Source organism: Odocoileus virginianus, chromosome 26, assembly GCF_023699985.2.
Source record: "Odocoileus virginianus isolate 20LAN1187 ecotype Illinois chromosome 26, Ovbor_1.2, whole genome shotgun sequence".
NCBI classification, from domain to species: Eukaryota; Metazoa; Chordata; class Mammalia; order Artiodactyla; family Cervidae; genus Odocoileus; species Odocoileus virginianus.
In genome coordinates, this window is record NC_069699.1 from 35440330 (window position 1) to 35454873 (window position 14544).

Consider the following 14544-nt stretch of genomic DNA (forward strand, 5'->3'; position numbering starts at 1 on the left):
ACTTCTCATCTACTTCCATCATAGCATCTACCTTGATGTTTCCAATCCGTGTCCCCTGTGATCCAGGTGGAGTTCTACCATGAGCCACAGAGAGAGAAGACATAACTCAGGTCTAAGCAATTCAACATGACCCACTACTGGCCATGGAAACTGGTTCAGGGTATGCACATCAATCAGAGTTCTGAGAATTCTGAGATAAAGATGCTCCATCTTCTGTGAGCATCATGAGAGAAGATGTTCACTCTTTCTTTAGATAGCGTGCTGTGGTATTCTGAAGTACAGAACTTTAGCAACCTTTTTATGACATAAAGAGGAGCCAGACTGAGCATGAAGCCAACTCAGAGAAACCCAAACCCAGTTTTGAAGGAAAAACTCAGCTATAATGATATTATCTGACTTCTCATTCCAGCCTTGTCGGAAGCTGGTGCTACCCTAGGACATTTTCAAACTAATGCATTCCTTTTATTGTTTAAGTCAGTTCAAATTGGATTTTTCTGTCACTTGCAAAAAAAAAGACATCAAACTGATTTGACTTGCCCCTCACCTGCTCAGTTATAGAGCTGGAGTGCAGAGGACTGATTCTTTGAGAAAGTGATTGATCCAGAGTCTACTCATTCGAGACATCTAGACAACTTAGAGCTGTGAAGAAACACATAGCCTGGCTAAAGCAAGTTGCCATTACAACTGAACTCTTAAGAAAGGAAAAATAGGGGAATTTCCCAGTGGTCCAGTGGTTTAGAGTCCACACTTCTCCAGGTAGTGTGGGTTTGATGATCCCACATGCTGCATGGGGTGGTCAAAAAAAAAGCAAAAAACAAGAACAGAGAGTTCAGTTCTGATATTGAGTTGTTTTATCTTCTTTTCTAAGGAATTTTAATCATATTTTTCATCACTTCATTAATTTTTCTTTCAATTTTTCTTGAAAACAGTTAATTCCTCTTAGAAATAGCCACAGGCTACATTTGAAACATCTCAAATGAGCTCATTTTGAATTATTCATGTGAGAAAATCTCTATAGATATCCAGAAATAAGGTGTCTTTCTGTCTCTTCAGCTTAAAAACGACTGCATTTTCCTAAAAAAGAAAAACTGTTTGATTTGAAACCAGATTTGAAAAAACATTACCCCATTTTTCATTCCATAGATCAGATATTCTGGAGATAACTGGGTGAAAAAAGATAGAACTATAATAAAACATTTCTCTCTTTCTTACTGTGTATTATGTGTTTCTTACCTGTTAGAGATGATAAATAACTAGAAGGCAGGCAGCTGTCTACTCAACTCGACTGAACATTTTTCTAGCATGTGCCACAGTATCTGGGAAAATTTCACTAGTGGTAGATGTCATCAGAACTCAGGGCTGAAAGATGAAAATCTTTTATGTAAATCAAGCCTTTATTTACTCCATGGCTCATTCCTTTCTTTTTCTTTACAAGGAGCGCAAATTTCCCAAGTTCGTATCCAAAGAAATGGAAAACATGTACATTGAGGAGCTGAAATCATCCGTCAACCTGCTCATGGCTAATTTGGAGAGCATGCCAGTGTCCAAAGGTGGCGAGTTCAAGCTTCAGAAGCTCAAACGCAGCCACAACGCTTCCATCATTGACATGGGCGAGGAGAGTGAGAACCAGCTATCCAAATCGGACGTCGTGCTGTCCTTCTCCTTGGAGGTAAAAAGCCCTAAATCCTTGAGTTTCCTGGTAGAGCAGGCCAGACAGGGTGATCAGATGCATCACAATCAGCTTGTTCTCCTTTTTGCTCCCCAGGAGCAGTTATTAAAATAACAGCTTGCTAGGTATGGGTCAGCTAATCAGCAAGTAATTTCCCATCTCCAGGAAACCATCCTTTTCCTTAGGAAATGCAATCTTAAGAACCACCTACTAAATTTAATGTTGAATTACTTTGTCCATCTTAAAGCAGCTCTGAAGGATTTTGTAAATATCTTGTACAATTTAGAAAGTTTAACATTTTGGTGACCCATATTCAAAAAATCAATCTAGCGTCATTTCATGGTAGGTTGACAGTTTTCTCTCTGATTCTCTCTCCCATTGGCTTCCCCATAGAAAGGCCCTTGTTGCAGTGGAGACTTGTTTACTTTGTCTCATCACCCCAAGAAAGAATCCGTTTGGGCCAGAATTATGGCAGAAGTCTCAACATGTCAGTAGTTCTCTGACACTTTGACTCACATCCTTGTTTTATCATATGTGCAGTGTAAGGAGTGGATCTGATCTAACTGCATCAGAATTATTAAAAACTGGTTCAGTGTGCACATTCCAGCACCCTCAGAACTGTTGACCCAAATCTCTAGGGGAAGAGAATATAAAATGGTGTGGCCACTTTTGAAAGTAGCTTTGTGGTTTCTCAAAATGGTAAACATAAAATTACCAGGTGATCCAACAATTCCACTCTTAGATATCTGCCCTAGAGAGATGAAAATACATGTCTCCATGAAGACGTGCTCACAAATGTTTATAGCAACATTATTCAGTATAGCAAAAAATGGAAACAATCTAAATGTCTATCAACAGGTGAATGAATAGACAAAAACGTGGTACATCCATAGAATGCTCTTCACCAATTAAAAAATAATAAATTACTGATACATTTTTAAAAATATAGATGAACGTCCAAAACATTATGCTTAGTGAAAGAAGCCAGATGCAGGAGGCCACATATTATTTGATGCCATCAGTATGAAATGTCCAGAAAAGGCACATATCCAGAAACTGAAAGTAGGTTAGTATTGTCTAGGACAGGAGGTAGAAACGATCATAAGGAAACTTATTGGGAGAGAGAAAAATGTTCCAAGCAGTGATTTGTTATGATGGTTGTACAGCCTAATAAATTTATTGAAATTACCGTATTGTGTACTTGAAATCGTGAATTACATGATATGTAAAACATGCCTCAATAAAATTGTCAGGAATAAAATCTCCACACTGAGCATAGCCCTGGAACGTGTGTTTTAAGGAGCTATCCAGGTACTCCTTACATACTCCAGAGTTGGAGAGTCATTCATAAAGTATGAAAGCTCAAACTCTGTAAGGATTTTATGATAATCCAAGAGAGGAAACTAAGAGAAAGGATCAAATTTCTATAGATTTAATTAAAATTCGTAAAGATATAAATTAACATTCTAGAACGTCATTAAGGCTTGCTGTGAATGAACTGCTGGTAATTTGTTTTACTGTGCTCAGTTCAGATTGGAATAGTCACATGGCTGTATTTTCAACATGTATTTTGCAAGTGGAAGAGGCGGTATTCAGTTAAATATAGAGCACTTGGTGCATGAAAAAATCACCAGTGTAATTTCACATAAACTTCCTTCCTTTTTTTAATACTGCCACCTGAGGTACTGAATGCTTTTTCTTAGGTGTCTTTGAATTTGATTATTGCCAATTAAAGGTGGCAATTTATTCCCTACTGCCTCTTGTCTTCCTACTAAAAGGTGAGGGGAAAGTGGTTTATTGATTTTCATGAAGCTTTTAAATCTGTAATTTTCTAATTCTTTATCAATACTCAATATTAAACAGCTGATTGTCAAAAATACAGATGTGGATGAGGCCGTAGCCATACTCCCTGTGTACATGATTCAAACAGGCTGTAACTTTTAAGTGTAAGTACAAAATGAAATGCCCTAGGTTTCCCAAATACTTTGTAATTAGAACTCTAAATTGCTCATCATTCTAAGTCAGCAACAGAAGGCCTTGTGTATCTGTTTGTGAATGTGTTTTGGTGGACACAGCGAGGGGGTCTAAAAAGAGGCAGAGAGAGAGAGGACTGTCATCTCATCAGGGCAGACTAGGTTTGAATCCGCAGGCTCGTACCAGATATATTTTATATAATTATAGAATTGCATGGCTGGAAGGGACAGTAGAGAACAGTTAACCTGAAGCAGGAGAACTGATGTCCAGGAATACAAGGGGAGTGTCCCTGGGCAGGTGGTGGTTGGGGAGAAGGGTTCTGATGAAAAGCAGTAGGTATCTGTAGAATCCTTCACCATCATTCACTCAGTGAATCCTCACAACAACCATTCAAGGCATTTGCAGATATGGAAACAAAGCCTTGGAGTAGTTAAGAACCTTGTAAATCATTATACAGCTAGTGAAGATGCAGGTTCAGGATTTGAACTCAGATCTTTAAAACTCCAAAAATTGTGTTCTTTTCCTAGTGCATCTCATTTTTTTCCTTTGATGATTCTTTCCACCTAGTGAAAGGATGTTCAGTTACATGCATCATATTTCTTTAGATCCTCACACAGTAGCCACAGAGATAGAACCTGTACCATTATCCCCACTCTACAGATGAGGAAACGGAGGCTCAGAAGATTTAAAAGTAGAGTGACTTGATAGTCAAAATTTGCCAAGTATCTGATGAGTGGTATACTGGCCTCTGGATCTGCAGTATCAGTATCTGCATCACCAGGGAACTAGTTACAAATGAGAAGTCTTGGGCTCTACCCAAGACCTGCTTGTAAGCAGCTAAGGGGGTGAAGCCCAGCAGTGTCTGGCTTATCCTTCCAGGCAATTCTAATTCACACAGAATTTGAGAATCCCTGGGCTATTATGCAGAAAATTGACTTGTGAATCCCGAGGCACTGCAGGCCCTGTTGTGTTAAGACTTCTTTGAATCGAGCCCATTAAAGAAGCGTACATTGTTTGCACACCCATATCCTTCTCCTTGTATAATGGCATTAGCTCTTCTGGAGTAAAAGTCAGTGATTTGTTAATATCCCTTGGTCTGTATCAATCTCTGATGCAAGTCATTTGTTCCTGATTTTTAAATCAGTGTCTCCTCTTCTCTCTTCTCTGCTACCTCCCCTCTGATGAGTGGCAGTGTGTACCACTAAATATGAAAATAGCAAGTGGTTGAATGGAGTTGGAAGGTAGTGGTGGGAAATTCTAGGAGTTGTAAATAATACAACTTGGTCAATCCAAACCCAGCCTTTTCCTCAATCTAAACAGAGAGTATACAACTGTAGGCTTTTTTTTTTTTCACTCTACAGTGTTAGCCTGCACAAAATTTGTTAATTTTATTTCTCTCTCTTAAAATTATTGTCACAATTTCAAGTTCAGATTTCTAACTTTGACTGTGATTCAGGTTTCCATTTGCTGGTAGCAGAAGGTGGAGTATTTGGCAATCCATTTACCTCTAGACTGAAATAAAGCAAGGCAACATGGGCTGTGGCAAAGTAGCAATTGGCCCCTTTAAATGGAGCTCTCCAGTTTGCCACAGTCCCTATCACTCCCTTTTGCATGTCTAACTCTCATGCCAAATGGTGCTTGCCCTTTATCTTAACACTTATGTTATCACTTACTTTTTTGTAAAGAGGAAAGTGAATTTCTTGGCCTATGTCTCCATCAGGTTCTGAGTTAAAAGCTAGACTCTGTATTTTTTTTTAAATAGGAGAGTCTATTTCTTGTGGAAATGAAAAATCAAGATCTTATGTGTTTTTAACACAGAAAAGAGTAGCCCATTCCACTTAATCTGGCTCCTGTGTGCATCTGAGTTAGTGAACCTTGCCTTTCCATCTGGGAGGCTTATACTGGTTATACTATGAAGAATTGCAGCTTTGTACTGGACGTGTCCCAAAATGGCTGGTAGAAACCTGACTGAAGTTCTCAAATACCTATTGGGGTTTTGTGTATACGCATGAGACAGGTCTTAATGTATCTGTTTTCCTCTGGCTGATGCTGTCCATAGACTTTGACAGTAACCTCGGCTGTGTGCAATTCTGTTTCCAGGTGGTAATCATGGAAGTCCAAGGCCTCAAATCCTTAGCTCCAAATCGCATTGTATATTGCACGATGGAGGTGGAAGGAGGAGAGAAACTACAGACTGACCAGGCCGAGGCTTCAAAACCAACGTAAGTTATGTTTCTCCATGGTTCACCTTCCAGGTGGTTCTTCTCAATGGCATCATTCTGGCCAACTCCCAAGTTGAAGATTGGTTCCCCCAGAAGGTTATAGTGATATCCACCTTGTTTATTCTCCAAACAGAATGACTTGACTACATTTTCACTTAGCAGCCTTAATAAGGATTCCATTCCTTCAGAGCAGAGAACAGAAGGAAATGTGAGATACAATCTCCTTTCTGGAGATTTTATGTATTTACCTGACAGAGTTTAGTCACCACCTGCTGGTTTCAATAGGATATGCAGGGGAGCTTGATAGAATTTTTTGTATTATATTTACTAAATAATATTTGGTTTACAGTATAAGCATTTTTTCAAAATTTTTCTCTGTGTGCCACAGTTATGAATATATCAGCTAAGCAGTACATTACATGAGGCACAATCCATTAATTTGTTAGGTGAGCACATACTTATTAAGGACTCACTGTGTGTGTGTATAGTGCATGATTGAACAGTGGAGAGGAAAGTAGTCTCTGTTATAGTCCAACAGAGCTTACAGTTGAGTGGGGGAGCAGAAAAAAGCTCTCACAAATTTATAGCTACAAATAGATACAAATGCTGAGGAAGAAGGAGTGCTTTGTGAGGAGACATCAGGGGAACCTGAACCAGTGTGTAGAGACAGATTCAGAGCAGGCCTTCTTGAGAAGTTATAAGACATTTAGGCTAGTATTATAAAAGCTGAGCAAAGGAGTTGGGAGTAGAAAGAGCATTCCGTGCAGAGTCAGCTTGTGCAAAGGCCCTGTGGCCAGCAGGGCCCTGTGGCATGGCAGCACTGAAAGAAGGCCCGTGAGGCTGGAGTCCAGAGAACAAGGTATGCCATAATCTGCCACAAGGCAGGAAGGGGCCACACCATGAAGAACCTTGCTAGACCACAGAGAGGAAGGATAGGCATGTATGATTAGACATGTGTTTTGAGAGGATTACCCTGGCCGAAGTAAAAAGGGCTGGAGTCAATGTAGGAGGCCACTTAGGATTCTGTTGCATTGGTTCCCAGGAGCCATGATGATGAATGTATTTGGGTCAATAGACGCTCAGGCTGCAAAAAATTCTTGAGAGATCACTGTTCTCTTCCCTCCCTCCCCACTGCCTCTCTCCTTTTCGATCTCAATTAAACTAACCTAGCATAATGAACATCTTTTTTATTGTTGTTAATTCAGAATAGAGTCACAAAAAGGATAACCCCTAATAGCAGCTCTCCTCCCTCAAAGCATTATGAGCTGTTTGGCAGAACATGAATAACGTACTGAGATAGTCAAACAAAATAGTTCAAAGAAAGCACTGAATGTTTCCCTGACTAGGGAAAATCTGAGAGCATTGTGTGCCTTCAAGTGGTTCTTTGTATGAATACGCAAAGGCCTCAGATGCTCAGATCTGGGTGAAATTAATGAACGTGTGGAGCAGGAAATTGGAACCAAAGCAACCTGTCACACTCCATCCTTCCTCCCTTTTTAAAAATTTAGTTTCAGACTGAAAATGAATGTGTTTTCTTTTTTATCACCATTGATAAAAATCCCAATATTTCCCCCAGCTGTCACCATTGCCTGATCATAATCAATGCTATTAGCTTGTTGCATTATTTATATGTTCTTTTGAAAAATGTGTCATGTGGTGGGAAGGAGAACTTCTTTGGTGTTCATGCTAACCTTTTAAGAAGTTGAGCCCAATATAGTGTCATATGTAGAGAAGGAAGGAGAAAACTCTGATTATTTGAACATGTTGTTGTTTGATATCAGCTACTTAACTCAAAATGTAATTCATACCAGTTTATGGGGTTTAACGGTTTCAGTTGCCAAGGTGAAGGATGAGCTGATTTTCATGTGCATATGAATGCTTAAAGCAGAGTTTCAGATTGCAGATATTGAATGCTTTGGTCTACCTGTTTGAAATGCTGATGTCTCATATATACATTTACTCACTTCCATACGTGTACATTATTATGTCCATATTAATAAACATCTCACATTGAAGCATTTTGCTTTTCTAGCTAGAAGTTGTTTTTTCTTTATTACTCTTCAGTCACCCCATAGAGGGCTTGTTTGTATTTTTTGTTTTTTAATACCATATAACGCAGCTTTCAAAACTAGCATCAGGTCAAATCAGTGAGGAGTGGCTAACTAGAGTGCTGTTTTGAGAAGGATTCTGAAGCCAGATCTATATTCAGAGGAAAATAAAGCATGATCAGTATGATAAAAGAGGTACAAGTGCCTTGTTTTTGCCATTTCTAGAGATCTCAAAGAGGTCTACCAAAGTTCATGTTTCTTCCTGTCACTTCCTTTCTCCTTCCTACATGAATTCTCCTTATAACCTCTGCTCATCTGCCTTCTAAAGCCATAGTTGTTTTTCCACTTCTCTCTTTGCCTTTTTCTTCATCATAGTTCACTGCTAATACTGCTCCTCTGTCTCCAGTTTCATCTGACAGGATGAAGGAGCCTGTGCGTGTTCATGCAGGTGCATTTTCTTCTTCCCTCTGGTTTGGACTTACTCAGAATCCTCTTCATCATTTCTTTTCTCTGAAGCTTGTATTTCTTCTCCTTTCCTCCTTGCTTCTGCTCACAGCTTTTCCCATTACTAATCTCTAACTGTCATCTCTGCTACTTGATTTCGATTACCCCAAAAAGTACCCTTTGGAGGATCATCCTTCATCTGCTCTCATAACTCCATTTCATCATCTGACGAATTTAGCCCTTTTCCTGCCCTATTCATCTTCTGATTCTTGTCTCTGACTATTCCTGCAAGCAACTGATGCCCATACTTTATTGACACATTCTAAAACCAGGATTCCGTTGAAGCCTGTTTTATGTAGTACTTATAAATTCTATTGTTGCTGCTACCAAGTATTTTACCCATTTGCTGGAACTCTAATATCTTATCCTATCATGTCCTAGTCTATAAGGAAGTTGGCTTTTTCTTTTTTCCTAAGTACAGTCAGAAATTCAGGAATATAGTGCATAACCCAGTTTGTCCAAGAGTATTTTTTTTGAGACTCTAATGTATAGAATAATCCAAAAAAAAAACAAAGATGGGAGAGTGGTATCATGGTCAAGTGACTTTGGGAAATGCAAGGCATTACATTTCTTTCTGAATTATTCACAGTGCATATTGGCATTTTAAAGGCTTTGAAGATTTACCAAAGAAAAATAAATCTTGTCTGTTTATCCATGAGTTTCCCAAATGTTATTCAACTAACCCCTATTAGCATCTATTGAAAATGCTGCTCTGTATTGTTCAAACCTAGCAGTGGAAGGTTCAAGCTCTCTCGCTTCCTTTATCAAGGTTGCATCTTCTGTTTCAACCAGAGTCCTGCCCCCAGGTGGTCATTTTGAGTTAGGTGCATATTATAAGAATGCTGTATTCATGTGTGAAATACGTTGTGTGGCTGAAAAAAATGTGTGTGAGTGTGTATGTGTAGCCCCTTCTCATCTTTCACTGTATCCGTCTCTTGGCTACAGGTGGATTATTCTGAAGCAGACCATGTATCCTCTCAATTCTTTTGTCCTACTCTCCTGGGTCTTTGAAGTGGGAAGCCAAAATATATGATCAGATTTTTTCAAGAGATGCACTTACTTTAAAAATTATTGCCCTCATTTTCAACATACCATTTCTGCTTCTGGTAGGAAACTGATGAGGGTGCTGAGGCAGGGCAGGAGTCATTGAAATCCCATTTTTCAATGAGCAGTCTCAGGAGGGTATGGAAATGGAGAAGGGAAAGACTTTGTGGTTTCAAGAACTCGGGATATATTTGCCCACCTCCTGTGAAATAGAGCAGAGGAATTTTCTTACCATAAGGCTGTGTTTTTCTTCCTTTTTACTTTTTATTGAAATATCATAGATTTACAATGTTGTGTTAGTTTCTGGTGTACAGCAAGGTAACTCAGTTATAGATCCTTTTTATTATCCTCTTCAATTCTAGCTCATTTCAAGGTACGGAGTATAGCTTCCTGTGCTATACAGTAGGTCCTTGTTGGTCATCTGTTTTACATATGATAATTTGTCTCTACTAAAACAAAACTCCTGATTTTCCCCTCCCCAGCCTTCCCCTTTGGTAATTGCAAGCTTGTTTTCTCAATCTGTCAGTCTGTTTCTGTTTTGTGGATAAGTTCATCTATGTCATATTTTAGATTCCACATATAAGTGATCATATGCCATCTGTTTTTCTGTTTCTGATTTTACTTCACCTAGTATGAACATCTCTAGGTCCATTCATGTTGCTGCAAATAGCATTATTTCGTTCTTTTTTATGGCTGAGTTTTATTCCGTTGTGTGTATATACCACTTCTTTATCCATTCAGTTGTTAACGGACAGGTTGCCTTCATGTCTTGGCTATTGTAAACAGTGCTGTTGTGAACGTTGGGGTGCATATATCCTTTCAAATAGTGTTTTCTCCGGCTATATCCCCCAGAGCAGGGTTGCTGAATTATATGATACTTCTGTTTTTAGTTTTTTAAGGAACCTCTCTACTGCTCTCTATAGTGGCTCTTACCAATTTACATTCCCGCCAATAGTGAAGGAGGGTTCCCTTTTCTCCACACCCTCTCTAGCATTTGTTATTTGTAGATTTTTTTATGATGGCCATTCTGACCGGTATGAGGTGATACTATATTTTAGTTTTGATTTTTTGTTCTCTATTAACTAGTGGTGTTAAGCATATGTTCATGTGCTTTTTAGCCATCAGTATGTTTTACGGAAATGTCTGTTTAGACATAGAAATGTTTATTTAGACATAGAAATGTCTACTTAGATCTTCAAAGGCAGTGGTTTCTGAAGGTGGCACTCTTACTCTGCTGATCGCAGAGATCATGTTAGGTGTTAGGAAGACCTAGAATTGAGTAACATCAAGTCAATATGAGAAGGAAGTGACCCCTCCATGTATTTTTCAGTTTTTCTGATCAAGTCAAGGAGAATGCTTATACTGGTTCTGGTAAATCTTTAATCTGAGGAGGTCTTACAAATAGCTGTGAAAAGAAGAGAAGCTGACAGCAAAAGAGAAAAGGAAAGATATACCCATTTGAATGCAGAGTTCTAAAGAATAGCAAGGAGAGATAAGAAAGCCTTCCTCAGCGATCAGTGCAAAGAAATTGAGGAAAACAATAGAATGGGAAAGACTACAGATCTCTTCAAGAAAATTAGAGATACCAGGGGAACACTTCATGTAAAGATGGGCTCAAGAAAGGACAGAAATGGTATGGACCTGACAGCAGCCGAAGATCTTAAGAAGAGGTGGCAAGAATACACAGAAGAACTGTATGAAAAAGATCTTCACAACCCAGACAGTCACGATAGTGTGATCACTCACCTGGAGCCAGACATCCTGGAATGTGAAGTCAAGTGGGCCTTAGGAAGCATCACTACGAACAAAGCTAGTGGAGGTGATGGAATTCCAGTTGAGCTATTTCAAATCCTAAAAGATGATGCTGAGAAAGTGCTGCACTCAATATGTCAGCAAATTTGGAAAACTCAGAAGTGGCCACAGGACTGGAAAAGATCAGTTTTCATTCCAAACCCAAAGAAAGGCAATGCCGAAGAATGCTCAAACTACCACACAACTGTACTCTTCTCACACATGAGTAAAGTAATGCTCAAAATTCTCCAAGCCAGGCTTCAGCAATACGTGAACCATGAACTTCCTGATGTTCAAGCTGGTTTTAGAAAAGGCAGAGGAACCAGAGATAAAATTGCCAACATCTGTTGGATCATCGAAAAAGCAAGAGAGTTTAAGAAAAACATTTATTTCTGCTTTATTGACTCTGCCAAAGCCATTGACTGTGTGGATCACAATAAACTGTAGAAAATTCTGAAAAAGATAGAAATACCAGACCAGTTGACCTGCCTCTTGAGAAACCTGTATGCAGGTCAGGAAGCAACAGTTAGAACTGGACATGGAAAAACACACTGGTTCCAAATAGGAAAAGGAGTATGTCAAGGCTGTAACTTGTCACCCTGCTTATTTAACTTTTATGCAGAGTACATCATGAGAAATGCTGGGCTGGATGAAGCACAAGCTGAAATCAAGATCACTGGGAGAAATACCAATAACCTCAGATATGCAGATGACACCACCCTTATGACAGAAAGTGAAGAAGAGCTAAAAAGCCTCCTGATGAAAGTGAAAAAGGAGAGTGAAAAAGTTGGCTTAAAGCTCAGCATTCAGAAAACTAAGATCCTGGCATCCGGTCCCATCACTTCATGGCAAATAGATGGGAAAACAGTAAAAACAGTGTCAGACTTTATTTTGGGGGGGCTCCAAAATCACTGCAGATGGTGACTGCAGCCATGAAATTAAAAGACGCTTACTCCTTGGAAGGAAAGTTATGACTAACCTAGAAAGCATTATTTAAAAGCAGAGACATTACTTTGCCAACAAAGGTCTGTCTAGTCAAGGCTATGGTTTTTCCAGTAGTCATGTATGGATGTGAGAGTTGGACTATAAAGAAAGCTGAGCGCCAAAGAACTGATGCTTTTGAACTGTGATGTTGGAGAAGACCCTTGAGAGTCCCTTGGATTGCAAGGAGATCCAACCAGTCCATCCTAAAGGAGATCAGTCCTGGGTGTTCATTGGAAGGACTGATGTTGAAGCTGAAACTCCCAATACTTTGGCCACCTGATGCAAAGAGCTAACTCTTTTGAAAAGACCCTGATTCTGGGAAGGATTGAGGGCGGGAGGAGAAGGGGCTGACAGAGGATGAGATGGTTGGATGGCATCACTGACTCAATGGACATGAGTTTGGTTAGGCTCCCGGAGTTAATGATGGACAGGGAGGCCTGGTGTGCTACAGTTCATGGGGTCGCAAGAGTCGGACTGAGTGACTGAACTGAACTAAACTGAAATCTTTAATACCCCTACCAGCCTCACACTCAGAACCTTTGGCAGATAAGAGCCTTCCATTAGAATCTAATATCATGATTTAGATCTCATTTAACTAAAAGTTTTGTGTGTACTGGGTCTTGGAATGATTTAAATGAGAATGGATTATCTTTCCTTGATGTCTCCTTTGAAGTTTATGTATAAGTGAATGATGTAGAAGGCAGACATTTAGATTCTGTTAGCAAGTGTACTGGATGCTCTCCTTACGTCCAACTAGTGCTGGGGCTATGGACATAATAACAGAAATCAGGCCTTGGCCTCATGGGTCATTTGTTCTGTTAAAGGACACGGAAAACAAACTAATGAACAAAAAACATATGAGATAATAAAGACTACACTTTCTGTTACCTTCCAGTCATGGTTGGTGACATAGGTTTTTTTTTTTATTTAAAGATCTATATTAACATTTAGATAGTGAATTAATTTAAATAAAATATATTAAGCAAATAATAACACAGGTGGTACCTAAGTATGATTTTTTTAAAAAATCACGTAACTATCTTGTGTTGGTATGTGGAAATGGCGAAGACTGGAAAGATGATATGCAAATTAATTTGGAGAAATGGTATAAGGAAACCTGATATATTCCCTGAGTACAAGATGCAGTCCCAAATGACTGTCCTTCTCAGTGGATTTACATGGTACATGTTACCATCCAATCATAGTATGTGCTGAGGACTAAATACAGGAGAAATTTAAGTAATTCTGTTGAAAAGAAAGGCAGTTGGAGTTAGCAGCCCAATATTGTGCTAGCTTCTCTGAAATTATATTGTTCTGAACTGGAGCCAAGAATGCCACTTGGTATTTTATTATTTAACAACTTTGTTATTCCCTGACAAACCACGGGCTTCATGATATATGGATTTTATTACTGTCAGGAATTTGAAAATATGATCAAACCATTTCCTGACATCTTCCAAGAGAGGAAACTAAAATATCCTAACAGTATACTGTGCTATAGCCATAGCGTTTTCTAATGGCATCTTATCTGATAAGAACATATTTTTAATTAAAAAAAAGAACAAAATACAGAGACTTGCTATAACATTTTTCTTCTGTGAAATATATAATTTGTCCTAATGGTATAATACAGAGTTGGGCCAGGCTTATTATGCCCAAGTTATTCACAGGAACACAGTTCCATTAAATTGCCCCACATTAAGTCAGTTACAAAGTCAGAAAGGAAGTCATGCCCTCCAGTTTCTTGTCTAATGCATCATCATCTTAATGGTATTTCCTTCTTCAGTTTAGCTAAAAATCTTTTCTTGTGTAGTTGGAATGGTTTAAATGGAAACAGTGCGTTTCCTGAATGTCCCCCTTTGAAATTTAGGTATGAGGGAATGATGCAAAGGGCAGCACTTACATTCCCCCAGCAAGGGTATGGGGGATGCTCTACTTGTGGCCAGCGAGTGCTGGGGCTACAGCTGTGATTAGCACATCAAGCCCTGCCCTCATGGGGTAGTAAAAGGCACAAGCAGTAAACAAGTGAATAAATGAATACACATGATAAAAACAGAATGTAATTCAGTTCTGTAAGAAATGAACAGGCTGCTCCAGTAAAAAGTAACAGGGATGTAGGGTACTCAAGTGGCCAAGGCAGCCCACTCAGAGTGGGTAGTGTGTGATATAACACCTGAAGGATGAGCAGGATCCAGCCATTAGAAGATTTTAAGCCGACAAAGGAGGGTACAGTTGGATTTCCATCTTGAAACCTGAACCCTCTCTACGGACCAGAGTAAACTCGAAACCACGGATGTCTTGGTCAACA

General features: G+C 39.2%; 1 protein-coding gene across 17 annotated transcripts in view; it reads left to right on the forward strand.

Annotated features, from left to right (window-relative positions):
• CADPS (calcium dependent secretion activator) overlaps window positions 1–14544 on the forward strand; it is a 479809-nt gene that overhangs the window by 230655 nt on the left and 234610 nt on the right. For all 17 annotated transcript variants that reach the window (XM_070455753.1, XM_070455747.1, XM_070455750.1 and 14 more), the window contains exons 5-6: window positions 1436–1669; window positions 5744–5865. In XM_070455753.1, the coding sequence (XP_070311854.1) occupies window positions 1436–1669; window positions 5744–5865 (356 nt within the window). The remainder of the gene's footprint in view (window positions 1–1435; window positions 1670–5743; window positions 5866–14544) is intronic.